Source organism: Aquarana catesbeiana, linkage group LG05 (genome assembly GCF_042186555.1).
Source record: "Aquarana catesbeiana isolate 2022-GZ linkage group LG05, ASM4218655v1, whole genome shotgun sequence".
Classification (NCBI taxonomy): Eukaryota; Metazoa; Chordata; class Amphibia; order Anura; family Ranidae; genus Aquarana; species Aquarana catesbeiana.
Genome location: NC_133328.1, coordinates 154,859,600 through 154,882,950, shown reverse-complemented (window position 1 = coordinate 154,882,950; position 23,351 = coordinate 154,859,600). Strand labels below are relative to the sequence as shown.

Below are 23,351 nucleotides of genomic sequence, written 5' to 3'. Positions count from 1 at the left end.
TTAAGCATAGTAAAGGGTACTCTATGCAGAAATCACAAAAACAGAATACATTTTCCCTTGTCTTTAATACAAGGACATGCCATTCAAATTGACTGCAGTGCCCTGTATTGTCTTCTTTATTCTTTATCCAGGTGTATATATTGTGTATATATTATATATGTGTGTCTGTATATTTTATATATACCAAAAGTTTTGGGACACCTGCCTTTACACATTCTCTGTGGGACCAGTCAAGTTCCTCCACCCCAAAATCGCTCATCCATGTCTTTATGTGATGTCAGGTATTGGAGCAAAAGGTAAGGTTTAGGGACTTTAAGTGAACATATGGCCTGGTAAGGCCGATGTTCCATCCCTTGGGACTTTAATTGAAATTGTGGCCTGGTAAGGTCACACATTTGCATCCCTGTCATATATCGAAAAAAGGGGGGAGAACAAGAGGGTGGGACTTTATATAAAGCCCGTAATAGCAATAAAGTAAATTGGTGGAGCTGTTTGGAGGATTGTATTGATTACCATGGGGTACAACCAAATATAGAAAATATAAAATACATAACAATAGTAACATGGTGGTACAGTACATAAAGTGTTATAAGCTCATTATCACATAGTATAGCAAGCAATAAACTTCCAGGGTTCACCAAAACAATTAAAGATAAAAACAGGTAATGCATAATGATGCTTGCAAGGCCTATGACCTTGTTGATCCTAAGGAGGGGTGTTAAGGGTAAACTTGATATAGGGTAGTATTAATTGATAACGAATCATATGGCAGCTCTATGCGTTTCGTGGCTAGAGGGCCACTCGTCAGGAGCGAGCACAAGATGTATCTATGGGTAAAAAGATTGGCTTAGGTGATGAACTATAAGCAAATATGTAAGTTGGTGGGGTGGAACCCCTAGACCAAAAACCTGTTAACTCAGTAGGTTTGTATGGTGGTGGTGTGGTACCGGGTATCATAGCCATCCGCAGAAATGCTCCCAACCAGGAGCCGCGGCGGACATCTCATCCAAAGCACCCCCACAGGCAGCAACCAGGGCAGGCAGAGAAACAAAAGGCGACCTAGGTGTGGGTTGGAAAGGGTGTGAATGTTTTCCCCCCTTTATGTGATGTCAGTCAGTGATGACTTGGGGAGCCATGTCATCTGCTGCTGTAGGTCCACTGTGTTTTATCAAGTCCAAAGCCAGTGCAGCCCTCTACCAGGAAATTCTAGAGCACTTCATGCTTCCCTCTGCTGACCAGCTTTATGGAGATGCTGATTTAATTTTCCAGCAGGATTTGGAACCTCTTCACACTGCCAAAAGTACCAGTATCTGGTTTACTGATCATGGTATCAGTGTGCTTGATTTGCCAGCAAACTCACCTGACCTAAACCCCATGGAGAATCTGTGGGGTATTGCCAAGAGGCAGATGAGAGACACCAGACCCAACAATGCAGACAAGCTCAAGGTCGCTATCAAAGCAATCTAGGCTTCCATGTCGCATTGATGCAGTAATTCATGCAAAAGGGTCCCCGACCAAGTATTGAGTGCATTCTATATAGTACATAGAGATACTTTTCAGTAAGCCAACATTTCTGTATTAAAAATCCTTTTTTTTTTTTTATTGGTCTTATGTAATATTCTAATATTCTGAGATACTACATTTTAGGTTTTCACTAGCTGAAGCCATAATCATCAAAATTAAAATAAGGAAATGCTTGAAATATATCACCCTGTGTATAATGAATCTATATAAAATATGTGTTTCACTTTTTTAATGGAATTACTAAAATAAATTAACTTTTTGATGGTATTCTAATTTTATGAGATGCACCTGTATACTTTAAAAGATAATATGGCACTCACAGCTTGAAAAGGTAAATGCTCACTGATAACATTTACTATATTTCAACGTTATAACGAGGCACAAGCTTGCCTTTCTCAGGACAACTGTGAAGAATAAAAAACAGCATATATACCTATATATCCTAAACCCCTCCCATCAATACTACCCACAAGTGATGACAGCATCAAGTGCAAAGGTCAAAGTTTCAGCTAACAATTTGAGGGTAAATCTCCAAACAGAAAGCACAAAAGAACAACAACAAATTAGTACATACAAAATGGGCATAAGTGAAGAATGGAGCCAAACCTGTGTCTGTTTGTTGTCAGATGAGCTTGTGCATTATCAAATTGTCTAAATAAATCACTGTGCATTTACCATTCAAGGCGCCTTAAAAGTTTTCTTGTTTTTTTGCCACAGAACTTTGTGAAATTAATTTAGATTTTTACAGTGAACAGCAGAAAAATGCTCTTAAATGTATATATAATGTATGTAAGTCAAGTGAAAGTAAAAAATGCTTTGCTGTTAGTGGTCAGTGGGAGTTATAAAGGCCACGGCATAGAGGTCAGTGGAAAAAAATGCCCAGGCATCAGTAGAAGTAATAAATGCACTAGGGTCAGTGGCTAGTAGAAGTAATACATTCCCTGGCATCAGAACAAGTAATAAATACCCCAGCATCACTAGTCAGTGGAAGATACTAAATAGGGTGATTAGCTTCCCTAGGCCCAAGGAGAGCAGTGCCACATCCAATAATTACATATATATGAGAAAAGACAATTCCCCTGGGTCCACCCAGGGGAATTGTCTTTTCTCATATATAGTCAGTGGAAGATAGTACCACATCATTGGTGATCAGAATATAATGCAACATTATTGGTGTTCAGTGGGAGAAATGTAGCCTCATCATTGGTGGTCAGTGGGATGAATATAGACCTGTTACTGGTGGTCATTGGGATGCATATAGAATTATTACTGGTGGTCATTGGGAGAATTGTATCCCCATCACTGGCGGTCAGAGGGAGAAATGTAGCCCCATCATTGGTGATCAGAGCAGTAATGTATACCTATTACTGCATTGTGAGGAATGTGGCCCCATCATTGGTGGTAAGCGGGAGGAATGTTGCCTAATCATAGGTAGTCAATGGGAGATGTTCAATTACACCTATCTTAAAGACCCCTACACTGTTCCTTGTGGTGACATTATTCATGGGTCCGTAGAGGTACCATTGGGCAGGATATCATTCTGCCTGATTATCATCCCAACCATGGGAACTGAAAACCTAGCTTCAAAGTTGGTGGTCCTAGGTGAGGATGAACCCCCCCCCCTCGTGGGAAACCGTACTGACTCTTGGGTCATGAACCTACTCTTTGTTGATCTGTGGCCCAAAAGTCAAACCCAGTGTGGGGAGAGTAATCTGCCTGAGCTGGTTGTAGAGACAGAGACAAACAGTAGTCATGACTGGGGAATTAGCTACCCAAGCCAGAGGAAGTGGTAATGGATCCTGTGGCTAAAGTACAATAGAGCCCTATATGGAAAAGTCAGGAGGGGAATGTGAACACTCTAATAGCTAGCCCTTGCTTTAAGGAGATAAAACCTTCTCTGGGAACACCTCGTCATGGCTTAACAAATACTGGGCGTAAGATCAAGGACAATCTGGGCTTGATTAGCTTTATTGTAGACAATAGTTTACATTGGGAGTTTAATAGACCCCTGATGTAGCCTTAACCACTTCAGCCCCAGAAGATTTGGCTGCTCAATGACAATTGTGCGGTAGTGCAATGCTGTACCCAAACAAAATTGACGTCCTTTTTTCCCACAAATAGAGCTTTCTTTTGGTGGTTTTTAATCACCTCTGCGGTTTTTATTTTTTGTGCTATAAACAAAAGAAGAGCAACAATTTTGAAAAAAACACAATGGGGGTTATTTACAAAAGGCAAATCCACTTTGGACTACAAGTGCACTGCAAGTGCACTGCAAGTGCACTTGGAAATGCACTTGCAGTGCACTTGGAAGTGCAGTCACTGTAGATCTGAGGGAAATATCTGAAATGTGGGGAAGCTCTGCTGATTTTATCATCCAATCGTGTGCAAGCTAAAATGTTTTTTTTTTTTTTTCCTCGCATGTCCCCCTTAGATCTACAGCGACTGAACTTCCAAGTGCACTTCCAAGTGCACTTGCAGTGCACTTGTATTGCAAAGTGGATTTGCCTTTCATAAATAACCCCCAATATCTTTTACTTTTTGCTATAAAAAATATCCCACATTTTTTTTCAAAAGAACACATTTTTTCCTCAGTTTAGGCCGATATGTATTCTTCTACATATTTTTGGTAAGAAAAAATCGCATTAAGCATACATTGATTGGTTTGTGCAAAAGTTATAGTGTCTACAAAATAGGCGATAGATTTATGGCATTTTTATTATTATTTTTATTTTTTTACAAGTAATGGCAGCGATCTGCAATTTTTATCGGGACTGCAAAATTGCGGCGGACAAATTGGACACTTTTAACACATTTGTGGGACCATTGACAATTATACAGCGATCAGTGCTATAAAAATGCACTGATTACTGTGTAAATTTCACTGGCAGGGAAGGGGTTAACACTAGGGGGTGATCAAGGGGTTAACTGTGTACCCTAGGTATGTTCTAACTGTAGGGGGGATGGGACTGTCTAGGAGGAGAGAGAGATCCATGTTCATACGTAGTATGAACACACGATCTGTCTCTACTCCCCTGAAAGAATCGGGATTTGTGTGTTTACACACACAGATCCCGGCTATTGCTCTGTCCCGAGTGATTGCAGGTACCCGGCGGACATCAGCTCCGGGCACACGCTGCGGGCCAAAGGGAAAAGCGATGTAAGGTAACATCAATTTGCCCAGCTGAGCCAACCTCCAGCAGTAAAACTGCGGCGGCTGGTCCGGAAGTGGTTAAAGATGATATTAACCCCTTATGTGATAGCAATAAAGTGAAAAAAAAGTTTTAAAAAATCTAAAACAAAAAAAAGAGTGGGTTTCCCTCTAAATCCAAGCCAGGCTTTTATCCTAGATAAATGTCATCCTGCAGAGAGCCATAACTGTGGTCTGCCTATGTAAACAAAGCAGGAAATAAATTCCATGTCTTCCCCTAGTAAAAGGACATCATACAGTTCACATAAACACTGATTAGGCACACAATTAACCCTTTGATCAGCCCGATGTTAACCCCTTCACAGCTAGTGTCATTAGTACAATGACAGTGCATATTTTTAGCAATGATCACTGTATTAGTGCCACTAAGTAAATAAAAATAAATAAAAATATCCCATAGTTTGTAGATGCTATAATTTTTGTGAAAACCATTTAATTTATGTTTATTTGTTTGTTTGTTTTTTTACTAAAAATATGTATATGTATTTAGACCACTAAGAATACATAGTGGCCTAAATTTGTAAGAAATGAGCTCATGAGGCATAAATTACTGACCAAAATGCAGATTTTTCTATTTTATTTCTATTTCTATTTTATTTTTACTGATGAATGCACGGCGCTTGTTTATGTGCCTGTGTGCATAGGCACATTACAATTTATGGGCTGTATTTTAGCTCAGTAAAAAAAAAAAGCTGTACTGAGCTTATTCAAGCTGCAGTGTGCAAGAGGCCAAATATATATAACTATTGTTGGGTTTCTGATGCTGTTTGGGAACTTCTGGGTAGATTCACAATTTCTATTTTCTCTGGTGACCGCTGAAACCTGGACCAAAAGTGAGGAGAGGTCAAAAGGTTTATGGTTGTTGCCAGCACAGAGGATGTCTTTAATTGGGATTCCTGTTCCAGTGACATCTATGCAAGAGGGTATCCCCCTTACAGGAGTGGCAGTTGGCAGGGTTAAGCCATTAGGTCAGAAAAAGCAAAGCCCCAGAAAAAAATATAAAAGGTAATAGTAGTTATTTTATCATGTCTATGCTTTGGCAGGGCTTCTATGTTTAAGTTTAAAAAGGAGTACAGGTTTGCTTTAAAGTGTGCATTTAAAAACAGCTCTCCAATGAATAAGCAATTACAATATGTTTTGTAAGGCTCAGCTGGCTGAGGGTTCATCTATTATAGAAAAATTAAATACGTTGTCCCAATGACAATGCTTTCCTGCAGCTCAAAGTTTGTTCTGGAGGCGCACAGATAGTATATGCACTAAAATGTATTTGTTTCCTATAGGTGGATCAGTCTCAAATATGTATGCTGTAAATATGGCAAGATACAAACACTGTCCTGACATAAAGAAGCATGGACTTTCAAATACTCCACGACTTGTAATGTTTACATCAGAAGAGGTACAGTATTCATTAATTTTAAAATGGCTGTAACTACCAATACTTTTGGTGTTGAGCATGATCTTAAAGTGATTATAAACTATTGCCTTGTAAAATAAGCCATTTTGTTTAAAATAGAAATGAAAAGCAAACCATTTTTGTATAGATATAAAAAAATATATAAATACTTTTTCCCTTTTTTTATAAGTGATTACATTCCCTCTGTTCTCAACTGCATAAGAGCTAGGGGAGGAGAAGCAGCAGTACACTGAGCTTCCCAGTGAAAGGCTATGCAGGGCAGGCATGTCAGGACAAGTTTGATCATTGGAGAAGAACTCACTGAGTTCCCATTATAGCTAGAGAACTGACCACAATGTGTTCTTCTACTTAGTGTGGTCAGTTTTTAATAGGAAAGCAGAGGAACTGACAGGAACACCGGGAATTTCACACAAAAGAAGCAATACAAAGAGAACAGGATACTGTCTCATACAAGTACATGGTACAGCAGGCACATATCAGGAATATATAATGTTAGGGTAACAAATGCTGTAAGGATAGCTCTTACTATGGACATAATCACAGTAAAGCAGTATACTCTTGCAACCCAGCCTCAGTGTCTACCCAAGGCATATTAAGCATCTGCGAATGCAGTTCTCAGTATGACCTAACATTGTTTTAGTTACAGAATAACCTTTAAGCTTAGCTGTTCTTGGATTCCCAGATGTCTGGGCTAAGCGCCATCCTTTGAAGTAAAGGTTTCTTCACTAGGAACCCCCAGGTGCAGTGAGACCCCTTGAGACTTGGTAATGGGGGCTGGATTAAGCCTAGATACCAATAAAGTTGGGCCCTTGGTTACAAAGTGAAAGCTGCAAGACACAAAGAAGATGCTTTTCTGGCTACTAAAAGTATTAGCAAAAGTTTAAAGAAACACTTTACCCATTCAGCGCAAAATGATAAGTGTGAAGAGTTCACATCATTGTAATACTGCCAAATTGTGTGGATGACTGTGTTTACAGTAGACATTGATGGTAACTATAGTCACAGGGATGCCTTGCAGTAGAGTTGTAATAGTTGCGACTTCTCTTAGAGCCATATCCCCAAGATCAACTGCCATTGTATTTGTTATCATTTTAAATATGGATAGTGACAGTAAAGACTGCATATTAAACTTTCCCTTCATGGATGATTAGCCTCATCTTGGATAAGCACTGAAAGAATACATTTAATTTCTGACCTGGAACTACTAAATTCAAGGTCTTGTGAGTAATTGATGATAATAATAATAAGAAGGCAAATGGATCACAATGGATCAGTAGATACAGATTCAGTATGGGTCACCTTGAAGCACAAACAAATCAGGGTAGAGTGAATTTTCAAAAATGTTTGTATATCTACCCATGACCACATGAAAGTGAGCAGATGAACACTTATAGTAAGTTTCAATGCATTTTCCTAAAGAATGAAAAATTAAACCTTGAATGTGTATTTTTATGGGAAGCTGCTCCACTTTTGCTCCAATTTTCCTAAACCCAACCCTGTGCATTTTGAACTGAACATCAGTCAAGACAATCATGCTCTGATATTTCTTCACCTTTTCAAAATTATTATTCTGCAAACAATTTGATTATATTATTTCTTTAACATGTTTACACTTAAGTCTTTTCTTCAGTTCCCCTTAGCCTTAAAAAGCATAACATCAGATTGTTTGCTTTCTACTTCATTTTCTTATTTATTGCAAAACAATAGAATTACCATCTAGGAATATAATGCCAAAGGAATACAGATAAGCTAAACCATTTTGATATGAAAAATGAATACACATGAATATACATGAGAATAAATGACTTTTATTTCAAGCCAAAAATGGATTTGATAAATTGCAGTTGATATATATATATATATATATATATATATATATATATATATATATATATATATATATAATATATATACATATATATGCAGTGGCAGCCCGTCCATGGGGTCCCCCCTAATCCATGCATCCGGCCCCTAATCTACATGCAGGGCACCAGATGCATGGATTTCAATGTTTGTTTTTCTTTTTAAGCACATTATTAGAGCCTGAGGCAGCACTGCACCCCGAGCCTACCCAGTTGTGTGACAATAGCAAATTATTATTCGGTATTGTCTTCCTGTTTCTCCTCCCTGCCAATCAGGAAGTGGGTCTTAAGACCCGTTTGGCCAAGAGGAGAAGCAATTTTATTGGCTGCTGAGGGAAGCCACAGAGGACAAAGCCGCCATGAAGCCGGAAACGCAGGGTGAAGCCACTGAGGAGGAAGCTGCCGCCGAGGAGGGGGAGATGCAGGAAGGAGCCCAAGCTGCTAAATGGGGTAAGTACGGGGCTGGTGGGGGGACCAGGGGGGGCAGCAATGGGTGTCTTGTTTGCTGCACCCCCCCCCCCAAAATATACAGCACCAGCCGACGCTGTGTGTGTATGTATGTGTATATATATATATATATATATATATATATATATATATATATATATATATATATATTTATTTATTTATTTATCAACATCAAACTATGAATTCACAGATTATTTATTGATTAAAGGATAAGTTCAACTTCAGAACATGTTGCATGTTCCTGCCACCTTTCCCCGTGACAGCGGGTAGGGATTCTTCTCCCTGCACTCGTCATTTTTTAAAAACAGTGAGACAGTGCAGGGCTCCACTCACTGATGAGCACTCTCATAGTCCATTGACATGGCCTTCTGCTTTCAAACAGAAAACCCATACAGAGGTACAGGCTTAAAGCCAGAGGACAAGTCTGCAAGAGCCCACATTGTACTTGTGATCTACTGATTGTGGGTGCAATGCTTTCCAGGCTTTCCAGGCTCCGGCTGAAAAAGATAATAAATGCACATTTTTTTTCAGCAAAAATATGTGCATTTATTATTTGTTTCAGTAATGGTGAACTTATCCTTTGAGATTTAGTTGGATCAAATCCACATAGCTTATTTGTTTTGACATGTTGCAATTTAAACATGCAAATGTATCAAGTAATAACTATATAAGAGCAGTCAGTATATGGTCAGTTTTGCTTAACTTGTGTATTTTTGAAACATAACAAAATTAACAATTAAATATTTAAGGTAATTTAGCCTGTGTTCTACAAAATAAATAAAAAAGTAAGGCTTCTGGGGGAATTAAGTCATGATAAGACCCTAGATCATACCTTTAGGTCCCTTCACAAAGGCTTTAAAAAGAAATGTGTGTTAAAGCAATTGTGGATGGCATATAGAATTGCATGGCATTTTTGACAAGTTTTTAAAGCACTGTCAAAAGCTTTCAGAACGCATTGCTAAACTGTTTTTTTTTTTTTCTTTGGAAGTAAATTAAGTAAACAGAAAACCTTCCCAAAAGCCGTATGAGTGTCTTAGGTGTGTTTGCCAGGTGTTTGAGACATGTTGTTATTAACTTGAATTGAGGCATTTGGCAAGCTTTGCAAGTTGCTAATGCCAGCCAAACGCTGCTGGACAGCTCAAAAATAAAGCACAGCAATGGAAAGGAACTCTGAATTTTATATGTGCTAGACCATGCAGGCATTGGCATTGCAAAACATTTGGAAAGCTTCAATAACATGAAGCAAATGCTTGTTCTTTATGCCCATGTGAAAGAGACCTTAGTGTGCCAATTCATATCCTGTGGGCCACTGGAGCCCCCTGAAGTGCCTATGAAAATATAAATTCCTGAATTGGTATTTTCATTGGCATAGTTACATCCACCCACCCCATATGTGCAGGAGAGGGCTGTGTAGTGTATGGCGGTGGATAGTATGTGCAGGAGAGGAGTGTGGAGTTTATGAGGCAGTGGGTAGTATGTGCAGAAGAGAAGTATGGAGTGTATGGCAGCGGGTAGTATATGCAGGAGAAGCGTGTTGAGTGTATCAAGGTGTGTAGTATGTGCAGGTGAGGAGTTTGGAGTATACAGCGGTAGGTAGTATGTGCAGGATCGTGTCAGTAGGGCAGTGAATGGTGTCAGCAGTTCTCTACTTTTATTATTTTAGTTTTTTTTTTTTTTTTTTTTTTTTTTACAATTTTATTTTTTGTTACAGTAGGACAGTGGACATTGTCAGTAGAGCAGTGGATGGTTTCAGTGTTTTTTTTAAATTATTTTATTATTGTTCTTTATTAATTTATTTTAAAAATTATTAGTATTTCTTTTTTTTTTCACAATGTTTTTTGGGGAGGAGGGGTTGAGGCAGTGGACTGCATCGGTAGGACGGTGTCAGTAGTTTTTTATTTAAGTTTTTTTTCACATTGTTTTTATTACTATTATCTATTGAAATTCTTTTTTTTTTTCTTTTTTTTTTTATCAGCCCTGTTGGGGAGCTTTAGTGAGATATCAGGGGTCTAAACATACCCCTGATATCTCCCCTTTGAATGAACAGGAGACAGAGGCTCTGGTTCATTCGTGAACTGAAGTATCGTAAACACAGTTCATGATGCTTCAGTTAAGAATGGACAGAGTCAGTGATCACTGACTCTGTTCATTTAGAAAAGAAAGGGGCTCGTAAATTATATGTTTACTGGCCTTATCCTCCATTCTCCATCCTGACAGTTTGCTACGGGGGGAAGAGGGGGGGAGAAGGACACAGGGGGACAGTCGGTACGATCGTGCGGGAAGTTACAGGCACCGATCTCCCTGTATACCTTTCAATTAAGCAGCTGACAGTCACGGGAATGAGAGGAAGAGAAGTGGAGGTACCATGGATATACAGGGAGATCAGTGCCTGTAACTGTCCGCACAGATTGTCCCAACTGTCAGCCAGGGATGGCTCATCCAAAGGTGCAGGGTGGTTCAGAGCACAGAAGTCCCTCCCTCGTGGCCCATGTGCAGCAAACACCCTGCACGCATGGATGATACGCTACTGGGGGAGGGGTTAAAACTTCTGTCAATGCTGCCTGTGCCGTACTGTCTCATTGACAACTGCTCCCTCATTTTCTTGTCCTGCTATTATGGACAGGAAGTGATACAAACTTTGTCCAATGGGGTCACAGACAGAAGTAAAAATCTGACAGAAATGTCAATTATTCTTGTCTCTATCTGACACTAAAGAAAAAATATGTCTAGATTTAGGCTTGCAAGCCGTATTTCAGGGAAAGTGCTCCATATGTTTGCCAAAACATACATGTTATCCTTTAACTGCAATATGATTTGTAATTCTGTTCATCTAATTCTGTTATTCATACTTTGGTGACTTGCTGCACAGCCAATTAGAAAATAAACCAATTTTTTGGTCAACTTCGCAGCTTTATGTTTCGCTTAACTTCTTACAGGACAAAAAATTAACAGTGCATGCTGTGTGTACTGATTATATATTCAATGAGCAGGTTGGAGGCAAAGAGGTGACACAGAAAGCTGAAGGTGAATTTAGTAGCTACCTGACTGTTCAGGGAATCACAAGACTAACTAAACAAACCTGCATCTTACACATAAAAGGTAAAATATGTACTGCAGGCTCAGGGCTGGACCACGGGGTAGGCAGAAGAGGGGGCCACCTTGGGTGCTTCAGGAGAAGTGGGGTGTAAAAATGGCTAAAATAGCCATTTAGATCTGACAAAGAAGTGGATACTTTGAAACTCTCTATTTTCTAACATCACTTCCGAAGCAACTTTCATGTTGGTTGCAAGATGAGAAGATGGATGTCCGGCCGGTTGTTCCTCTCCTCTCGTGTTAACATCTACACACCACTATCCACAGGGGGGACCTGCTGCGTAACCACAGTATTATACTGTTATATCCCTATTGATCTTTAAATTAGTGTGAGTAGCCATTTGGCTGATTTTAATTAAATATAGCATTTGTTGCATCTTCTGCTGCACTTTTTGGTGCAACTTGTTTTTCTTCCATTTTAGCCTTTGTGCCTAGGGTACTAAAGGACCTTATCTCGGCACTGTGTATGCCTTTCAACTATGTATATAGTAGCTAGATTTCTGCTTTAACACACCAAACTTCACCCAAAACCAAATTTTGGTACACCTGAATGAGGCCTCAAAAACATCTGAGGACAAAAAACATTTTCATTTGACTCCCTGTTTAGATATATTTTTTACTACTTTTATTTCGAAAATGCAGTACAGCATATCAAAAAAGCACTTCACAAAGCAAGATATGGGGAGAGAGATGATAAAAAAACATACATTTTTAAATGCTGAATAGAGCATTTCAAATATGAATTATGCCCTGTACACACGGTCGGATTTTCCGACGGAAAATGTGTGATAGGACCTTGTTGTCGGAAATTCCGACCGTGTGTAGGCTCCATCACACATTTTCCACTGGATTTTCCGACACACAAAGTTTGAGAGCAGGATATAAAATTTTCCGACAACAAAATCCGTTGTCGGAAATTCTGATAGTGTGTACACAAAGCCGACGGACAAAGTGCCACGCATGCTCAGAATAAATAAAGAGATGAAAGCTATTGGCCACTGCCCCGTTTATAGTCCCGACGTACGTGTTTTTCGTCACCGCGTTTAGAACGATCGGATTTTCCGATAACTTTGTGTGACCGTGTGTATGCAAGACAAGTTTGAGCCAACATCCATCGGAAAAAATCCTAGGATTTTGTTGTCGGAATGTCCGAACAAAGTCCGACCGTGTGTACGGGGCATTAGTCTTGGTTTTGAAATATACCTAAAATGTAAAATAAAGTATATACAGTACAGTATATGTGGCTTGAAAAGTCCTAAAAGGTCATGTGCATTCCTTTTTCATAGCATCAAGTTCCTTTAGCAGACGTTTGTGTACTGTTCAATGTATTACCTACATTCAGGCATAACTGCCTCCTAGCTTTAGGGCAATGTTCTAGGCATCAAACAGTAAAGAAGTATAGTAGAAAAAGAACAGCTTCAAAAGACAGAACAGACCTCTTTAAAACTATGTCTAAATGCAATATCATGTTTTTTGTGTTATGGCTACATATTTCCAAATGTATATATTTTCTTTATAAGGCCTCATTCATACACACAGGGCATTTGATTGGCTCCTCTGAAAGCGAATTCATGGCAGAATAAAAGTTGCCTTAAAAATGTGCCTATACAGTAGCAACGTATTGCACACATGTTTAGGTGCTTTTAAGCATGTTAAGCTTGTTTGAGCGTTAATGGAGTTCATAGTCCAGAATAATAATTTATTTTGGCCATTGGAATACATTAACGCTTAAACTCACCTAATTTTATCTAGCTTTTTAACTACGTTTACATGCATTTAGGCATGTTCAGTCTTATTTCTACTCTTCAGCTACTCTCCTAATGTGCATATGGGTTTTTTTTCAGCCTGTAAACTCTTTTTTAATATGTTTGTAGATGCCTATGTGTGCTTGGACACATAGGGGGAGATTTACTAAATCTGGTGCACTCAGAATCGTGTGCAGCTGTACATGGTAGCCAATCAGCTTCTAACTTCATCTTGTTCAATTAAGCTTTGACAACAAAACCTGGAACCCGGTTGGTTTCTATGTATAGATGTCTCAAATTTTGCACTCTCCAATTTTATTAAATAATCCCCAGAGGCTAACATAGAGGTGCTTTTACAGGCTAAAAAAAAAAAAAAGTCAAACGCCTGTAAAAGCAGCAGTTTTTAAACCCAGTGTGCATGAGGCCTTAATAGAGAAGTACTGTACTTCTCCTGGGGATTACAGGAGTGCAGTTCGTTCTGCACTCCTGTGACCCATTTTCAGCAGACAGCAGGTTTACTGACAGTCACCAGTTCTCCACTCAGGGAGCAATCAGCGGTCTTTGATCGCTCGATTCTCAGTTTTAAAGCTGGCAGGGGGACAGATGCAGCATCTAGGTAAGTGTGATTAAAAGAAAAAAACACATTCCGACACTTCTGTTTTAATGATTGCCACATTTGCCAGAACTTTGTAAATATATGTCCCTTTTCCTGAAGGAGCTTTTGGCCTAAAAATCCTTCCACAGCCAAACAGATATTTGCCAGTTTTGCATTGCACCCCATCTGCACACATTCCTAATGGCCTGCCTCAACGATGGGCAGCTTCACTGGCCTATGGAAAAGCACTAGAATGGACAGAAAAGCTTTAATATTATCAGAAATGACAAAACGTCATCTGTTAGAACAGCTTGAGTTTTCGCTGTCAAAGGAAGGTTTGGGAGGTTACTGAAGGTTTGTGGTGCCCTCACCTACACCAGTTTTCCCCTACTTCCCAGTGACAGAGTCTTTTTGAATAAGTTGGTGTACAAGTGCTTGCAATTCTATACACAATAGAGGAAAGAAAGAACTTTTCAAGAAATATTCAAAAGGTGTGTGTGACAGTATATGTAGCAGATGTGTATGTATACATACTGTAGTATTAATGGTAGGTTTTAAAGCATTCAGTGTAAGGCAATCTAAGCACATATAAGATTAGAAACAAATGACACCTCAAGGAGAAAGAGAAAAACAACAGGCTATGAAAGAGAGCGATTTATTATTTAAATGATAATCCTAAAACTTCCAGCAAATGCACCACAGATGCAATAAATATTTAATGTAGCTAACAGCCTGGACTGTGAAATTTAAAGACATTGACTTTCCAAGTCTAAAAAAAAAGGGTTCTTAAAATCATATGGGAGAAAATTTTAACAAAAACCATGGCAAACAATCGCATTGTAATCAGCATTTTTTATTCTTATTTAAAAAATTTAAGAACCCATTTTCATAAAAACCATATTGGTTTATATTATAAACGCAAGGACCTATACACTTTTGGGAGGCACAATTCAGAGATCATTGGCACTTATGCCGCGTACACGCGACCGGACTTTATGGCATACTTGGTTCAGCGTACCGGAGTCCGTCGGACAATTCGATCGTGTGTGGGCTCCAGCGGACTTTTTTTCCCCAAAAGTTCGACAGACCTAGAAATTAAACATGTTTCAAATCTTTTCGTCGGACTCGAGTCCGGTCGAAAAGTCCGCTCGTCTGAATGCTATTTCGACGGACAAAAACCGACGCTAGGGTAGCTATTGGCTACTGGCTATGAACTTCCTTGTTTTAGTCCGGTCGTACGTCATCACGTACAAATCCGTTGGACTTTGGTTGATCGTGTGTAGGCCAGTCCGTTCATTCGGAAAGTCCATCGAAAAGTCCGCAGGACAAAGTCTGCCGTAAAGTCCGCTCATGTGTACGCGCCATGAGTCTTATTTAAGTGTGTATAAATCAGTAGCTGCCCAGTGCCAGAATGGTCATAAATATTGAAAGCTATCATTAAGCCTTGTTTTCACGTTCTCTCTTTTATGATAAAATACATTGTTTCAGTGTTAAATACACAATGTCAGTAAAATTCCTAAATGATCATCTCAGTAGTCAGTTTACATATTGCATATTTGTATTGAAATAGCATAGGATATAAGGAAGCTTAAGGAAAATCTGAGACTGGGGAATGTAATTTACATTTCACGAGTGTTGCTATAAAAAAAGAGAATCATTTATGCTTATACCCCTGAGAAAAAACAGAGTTATTTGAGATCAGAGGATTAGATTAACAAGACAATTTCATAACTCAAGGGGAATTCAAATAAAAATCCAGACTTGGTAAAATACAAAACAGAATTTTTTGAAGAGAAACTAGACTCTGGAAACTGTGCCCAAAAGAGGGATGCAGAAGACAAAGAATTAGCCTGTAGGTTTTCCTTAAACTGATCTTTTCCTCATTACAATGCCTTGCTCTTAAATTGAAACTTTGGACAAAATAAAAAAATACATTCATGGTGCAGTCTGTTATAAGCAATAACACAACAGTTTCAGTTTTTTTTTTCCCTCTCCTGTGTTTTTTGAGTCTCTGTCCAAGGGTGGTTACATGACTCACCCATAGATACAGTGAAGGACTAAGCATAGCCATCCTAAGACAGGAAGTGTTACTGCTCAGATCACCAGGTAAATAGGAAAAAAAGCATATAAAAAGAAAACGAATGCAGCTGCAACATCTATGAATTAGTAAGCTGCAATATATTACATTTTTGTTTTTTGGTTTAGACATACCTCCAAACATTCTGAGGTGAGAAAGAGGGACACCTGTTGGCAAAAGTATGTAGGCATAGAACATACCCACTGCTGTGCCCCCTGTTACAAAGAGAATTATTACACAAAAAAATTATTGATTAAACTAAGTGTTTTTTTTTAATCACTGCTATTCATTGATATTGGCTTTTGAAATTTACATATGAAACGATTTAGAAATTGGATGAAAGGTTTAGCACCGTAAAACACTTTTTGATAGACAAAATAGTGCATTTTTATACAGGTATATTCATCATGCCAAAATGAGGCACAAATGAGGAGGAAAGAGGGACAGAGGAGTGACTGAGTTCCAAATGAGGGTCGATTCCTCCAAATCAAGAACAATTAGGAGCTATGTGTTACTGTGTTTCTGTGTGGTGGTGACCATCATATTAGAGTAGCAGGGCTTTGTTTCCTCAAGCTTTCAAGCATTTAATCTGATAACAAGTGGGGGAATCTTAAGGAAGTAGCAAGAAAGGTTCACAAAGCAGAGATCCACAGAATGAATTAAGCAGAAGCAAAGAGATGTATGTAGTACATGTCTCTCTCCTAAAAGCAGCACAGTAGTGACAACATCAATTAACACTCCTAAATAAGTTCAATGGCATAGCAGCAGTGCCCTCACACAGTAGATATTTAGATATGAGACCATAGTTACGGGCATGGCTAAGTACCCTTAGATACAGTTCACTGCTTTTTTTTTCCAGGAGGAATTCAAGACAAAATATACATCTTGAAGGTACTACTTAGGCGTCTTTTAGAGTTCAGGTCCACTTCAAGATGTTCCCCTAATGAAAGCATAAAAAGCACTGCTAGGCAAGTGAAACTACTCAAATAACTATAAATGCTATCCAGCAAACACTGTAGTTATGTTGAAATTAATTCTCTGATTTAATCTTTATCTACCCTAAGATCCACTGCAACCAATTATCTTACAGCTGTTTGCTTCAACCCTGCTTGCTCTGCTTCAATTCTGTGCTATACAAATTCTTCTGAATTATTTAGCACCCTTCAGATTCAAACGTCTAGTTCACCCTTAAGTGCTGGTAATGTAACTAAAAGGTTAAGCCTAGTATACAGTGGCCAAATGTCGGGAAGCATCGGCCGGCCTCTATTTGTCTTTGTGTACTGCAGTTGGTCTGACAGAAGCCGGCCGTTCGTCTGGCTTCTGTTGAAGGGGCATGACCGAAAAAGGTCTGCCGATCAGACTCCTGAGCCAATGGCTGAGAGCGCTGACCAGAGTGTTTGGCCTGTCAGAACACAATAGAACAGCAGGGGAGATCGCTGTACTAACGTTGGATAGTTAGTACAGTGGCTCCTCCTGAGCTGTCTGTTTTTTTTCCTTCAGCCCAGAAAAAAAAATTTACTAGTGTGTATTAGGCTTTAGGCATCTTTTCGGGGATCATGTGAACAAATGCTTACTTTATCAATTTCCCAGCTAGACTTTTTAACGTAGCTTTATTTAACATCAGAGCATAGGTTCAAATTAAATTAGTTACAAAAGCCAGAGAAATTCTCAGTACGCAACATTTTTTGCCATATAATGAGCCAAAAGGCTTATTTGACGGAGGCTGTTGTAAAACTGTAGTAACTATTACATTTTTAGGAAAGGCTCTAAGGGGTCCCTGCCATTAGGGGGATCGGGCAAACAGTCCCTCAAATCCTTCCTATCATGGCTAACTCCATGGGCCTTCTAACAGGACACTGGGATTACTTTCTAAACTGACACAACTCATCTAACCGTTCTTACATCCTACACATCACTTTCGGCCAGTAAGGCCGCCGTTAATGTGTCAGACTGGAGATCAATAGAAAGCTCTTCTTGAAAGTGTCACATCTTCGCCTATCAGAATGGCCCAACATTGGATTGTTACAAGAAGGTTTGGCTAGTTCCTGCAGATAGGTACAGCAACTACCCCATCCCTTGTCTCACTCCCCGCAGTGATAGTCTCTTTAAATTAGGCCCTTCTTTATATTGGATAAATACACAAAATACCTGTGTGCTTGTTACAGGAACATTTACACACACACTGTAATTCCAATATGAAATGATGGTCTGCATTCAATAGGGCAAATCAATATACCCAAGCATGCAACCAGTAATGATCTTTCATTGTTCTTGCACCAAATAGAAAATATCTTTATTTGTTATGGTGCTATTGTTTACTACACCGCCTGACTGTTTGCATCACCTTGTATATTCAGCCTGTGTACTTTTTATTTAAAACAGAAATGGAATGAGCCTAGCCTTGACTCACCTTCCATAAAAATTAATGAAGCATATAACAAAATAGAAAGTATCACTTCTACATATGTAGGGTGCACAGAAGTACAATCACAATGGCCTCCGATGTGCAGGTGTTGTACATGCAGCTTTTAAACAATTTGCCAAGGTTATAACTGGCTTACTGGGTAGTGTATCTCCAGTGATGCAGCTGGAATGACTTAAAAACTGAACGAGATGTGCACATGCAAACTTTACAGTATACCTGACCTAAAACTATGAACATTAATTTAGTGAAGTGGAGCACACATCCCTAAGACAACAAAATATTCCTCTTGCATATGTCTCTTTACCTCAGTGGACCAGGTGAGCAAGATTTCACAATTGAATTCAACTACTGTTCTTACAGTTTTGTAATACAGTTGTACTGTTTGTTTATGTTACCTACTGTAATTACCATATATAATTTTGGCTTAAAAATCTGTCATCATATTGCAGTTAAATATATCAGCATTTCATGTGTGACCTTAATTAACTTGTTAGATCAATGTACTTAGAGCATAAATAAATAATTAAAGGGTTTACTTTTCTTTTTGATGCTCAAATATATGTACAGATAGATTTTACATATAATTTCAATACATTAATAAATGTAGGCACTTCATATTTATTTCAGTCAACTTGCTTATCATTCTACTTACAAACAATTGAATCCCAGTATAAAATCATGTGATAATATATATACACACACACACACACATATATATATATATATCTATATAGATATATATCTATATATTTATATATACATATCTATCCTTAAAAAAGAAGGCGATTCACTTAAAGCTAAACTCCAGACTGAATTTCACACATGATGCTTTTTCACTGCTAAAAGATTTTTAATTTGTTCAGCCAGTCCTAGATCCAGGCAGCCCTGCCAAACTGTATAGCCTTGTCCTGCACTTCTTGTGACCTCCCTACAGACTGTACTGCAGTTATACAGCTGATCTAAGATCCACCCCAGTGTGTGATTAGACAGTGAAGCAGCAGTAGCACACTGTTGAGGTCATCCCTGTGCTCTCTCTTACTATCAGTGCTGGATGGACACTACTGTTTGATGCAGTAAAGACTGATTGGCTTAAAGCGCTGCACCTCCGTCTCCTAATGCTACTATTACAGAATTACAGAAGACTGGTATCAAGACAATTTCAGGTACTTTTGCTAGTACTATATAAAAAAAATACTCTGTAATCAGTTACAAAATGATTTTTTAATGCATCCATAACTGAATTGAATTGTGTTTTTATGAACCTGGAGTTCAGCTTTAAAAATAGATCATTTTTATATATATAAATAGAATCAGCAAGCAATAGAAATAACGTTCCTATATTATATATATAGAATAGGGTGCTTACACACTTTGCATACACATGAATAAGGGGACTCCCAGCTAGCAAGCTTTTTCAACTGCATAAACTCTTTTTCTATAATGTGCATGAGAATGTGTGTCGATTTCTAATACTACCTGACATCTACCACTGGAGGGTGTTTCATTCATTATTTTGTTGGAAAATGTAGTATTCCCTGTGATTTCCATTGAAAGAAATCCTAATGATTGATTCACTCTCCGACTGGAGTCCAAAGAATGCATCAAATTTTTCCCTTATTAAACATAATCCTTGATGGTGCAGCACTAAACCTACAAAAGGGTCTAAAGGGCCAATTTAACACCTCAGATCTTTATAGGGATTTACTTTTTTATTTCTTAATCAATAAGTAGGCAGGTAGACAAGCAAATAAACAAGCCAGTGGATCAGGCAAGTCACTGAAGAAAAAATGTTGAGTAGTTTGTTTGCTTAATAAATGTTATATTTATATTTGCAGCCTATTGCTCTATGGTACCATCTATTTTTTGATCAATGCTGCATACACTATATTACCAAATGTATTGAAACGCCTGCCTTTAGACGCATATGAACTTTACTGGCATCCCACTCTTAGTCCATATGGTTCAATATTGAGTTGGCCCACCCTTTGCAGCTATAACAGCTTAAACTCTTCTGGGAAGGTTGACCACAAGGTTTAGGAATGTGTCTATGGTAATGTTTGACTATTCTTCCAGAAGCGCATATGTGAGGTCAGGCACTGATGTTGGACAAGAAGGCCTGGCTCACAGTCTCTGTTATAATTCATCCCAAAGGTGTTCTATCGGGCTGAGGACAAACATTCCCATAGACACACTCCTAAACCTTGTGGACAGCCTTCCCAGAAGAGTTGAAACTGTTATAGCTGCAAAGGGGGGGCCAACTCAATATTGAACCCTACGGACTAAGACTGGGATGCCATTAAAGTTCATGTGCGTGTAAAGGCAATATTTTTGGTAATATAGTGTATAAGAAATGGGTACATTACCTTTCAATACTTGAGAAGCAATTTTCCTAGCACAGAGAGTGATGCCCTATTTAAAGGACCTCATAAAAATAATTCTCTGTAACACAACCCTATCACTAAACTTCCCTGCTGGGGAGCCCTAATACTAAGCTCACCCATACCCTTCACACCTACCCTCCATATAACCCTAACACTAGCCCTTTCGTTACTAAACCTAACTAAAATTTTTACATATTCTGAACAAGCAGTAAAAAAAGCATTCTAAAACAAGTTCTCATTCACCTCTGTAGCTCTAGGCATTGCAGAGAACTTATTGATCAATTTTCACAACAGGGGCACAGAAAAGGACTTTGTCCTATTGTTTTCTATGACAAAAGGGACTCAGTAGCCTGCCAGCCCTTTAACCCAACCCTGTAAACAAACAGCAGCTGTTTGTAAGCTGCTAGAAACCATTTGACACTCTTCTTTAGAGTCTCTGAATTCCTAGAGGATTTTAACCACTTCACGCAAATCAGCGTAACTGTTCATCGGTAATTTGACGCTAAATACTGTTGTTATGACAGCAGCTACCTGCCATAACCCTGGTATTTTCAGCAACGGCGTGTGGTTCTCTTTGTGATAAAAGTGGTCTCTGCGGCGGATTTCCCATTAGATCACTTTTATTCGGGGTGGGGAGAGGACCCCCCTCCCATCGCGCTCTGGTCGTCTCCGCGGCTTACCGGTCGCGTCCTTTCCCTTCTGAGTCTGGATGCAAAGTAAGGGAAAGATGGCCCCCACTCGGCTCCATAACATTAGATGGTCTTAAAGGGGACATTTTTTTTTTTTTGCAAAAAAAATAACATTTCATTTTTTTTTTTTTCATTGTTTTTTTTTATTGCATTTAAGTGTAAATGTGAGATCTGAGGTCTTTTTGACCCCAGATCTCACATTTAAGAGGTCCTGTCATGCTTTTTTTCTATTACAAGGGATGTTTACATTCCTTGTAATAGGAATAAAAGTGACCCATTTTTTTTTTTAAAAGGACAGTGTAAAAAAAATACAAAATTTAAAGGGCCCCCGTCCCCCTGAGCTCGTGCGCAGAAGCGAACGCATACGTAAGTCGCGTCCGCATATGAAAACGGTGTTCAAACCACACATGTAAGCGATCTTTAGAGCGAGAGAAATAATTCTAGCACTAGACCTCCTCTGTAACTCAAAACTGGTAACCTGTAGAAATTTTTAAATGGAGATTTTTAAGTGCCAAAGTTTGTCCCCATTCCACGAGCGGGTGCAATTTTGAAGCGTGACATGTTGGGTATCAATTTACTCGGCGTAACATTATCTTTCACAATATGGAAAAAAATTGGGCTAACTTTACTGTTTTATTATTAAATTCAAAAAGTGTATTTTTTCCCCAAAAATTGCGCTTGTAAGACTGCTGCACAAATACGGTGTGGCATAAAGTATTGCAATGACCGCCATTTTAGGGTGTCTGAAAAGAAAAAAAAAAAAAAATATATATATATATATATATATATATATATATAATGTATGGGGGTTCTAAATAATTTTTTAGCAAAAAAAAAAATGATTTTAACTTGTAAACAACAAGTCTCAAAAATTATATTACTAAGTGGCTAAAGAGGTCAGGGTGGGTTATTTAATGCTCTTTCTCTGCTTGTTAAGTCTATGTAATTAATTAATTGATCATAGTCAGAGCACAAGTGCACCTTAAGCCCTTGTCTGCATACTTACCCACAAGATCCCTTAAGATGAAGACTAACTATCCTGTGCTGAAATAAACCAGTGTAAATATTTATCTACAGTGTATTTCACTGAGATTATAGAACAGCAAGTCAATTTTACCTAGAAAAGTGTCTTTCTTCCACAGTAGGAAATGTCTTCAGCTATGATTTGCTTTTGAAAAGTTTTTTACATATATATTATGGATGCAAATAATAATCCAGCAATATAGACCAATCTTTGAGTGTGTCCCTTTCAGTTGGAAAGGCAGACATATGTTGCCAGTATATAAGTATATAACTGCTTTTGCCAAACACGTCACGATGTATTGCCCACTAGTTGATATGAGTAAGTCTGATATTTTGCTGTAAATTTTTCTTTTGTATGTACAGTCATTATTTTGTTTTCAACAGTGTCACTACTCCATGAAGAAGGCAGCTGCTTTCCTTGGTATTGGCACACACAATGTGTATTTTGTTAAGGCTGATCATCAGTAAGTGAATATGCAATTTAAACCTTCATTTTTTAATTATACAAAGTGTTTGCAATTTTACAAAGTGTCATTCACATGCTTTATAAGCATATTCATGACAGTTATTTGCTTTAGAAAGAATGGGAGTTGGAATCTAGTTTGCATTTTCAATTATCAATTTCTCTGGCAGATAGATTCATCAGAAGGAAATGCAGTGTCAAGGATAAAAAGTTTTAAATGGGTCTCAATGGAATAATACAACATTGAACAAAACGCGTAAACTCATCAGTATCATTAAAATTATGGGAATTGTTTGATTTCCAGACTAAAAGCACTTGTGCTGAAATAAACCACTTTGTTAACAATCTTATCTGGATTGAAATAAACATATTTAATTATTAAGT

General features: G+C 38.4%; 1 protein-coding gene across 5 annotated transcripts in view; it reads left to right on the top strand.

Moving 5' to 3' along the window:
* Positions 1 to 23,351, top strand: part of GADL1 (glutamate decarboxylase like 1) — a 464,941-nt gene that overhangs the window by 200,099 nt on the left and 241,491 nt on the right. For 4 of the 5 annotated variants that reach the window (XM_073630286.1, XM_073630284.1, XM_073630287.1 and 1 more), the window contains exons 6-7: positions 6,013 to 6,128; positions 22,889 to 22,968. In XM_073630286.1, the coding sequence (XP_073486387.1) occupies positions 6,013 to 6,128; positions 22,889 to 22,968 (196 nt within the window). Of the gene's footprint in view, positions 1 to 6,012; positions 6,129 to 22,888; positions 22,969 to 23,351 lie in introns of those variants that run through there. The other variant, XM_073630288.1, reaches the window with a different exon arrangement.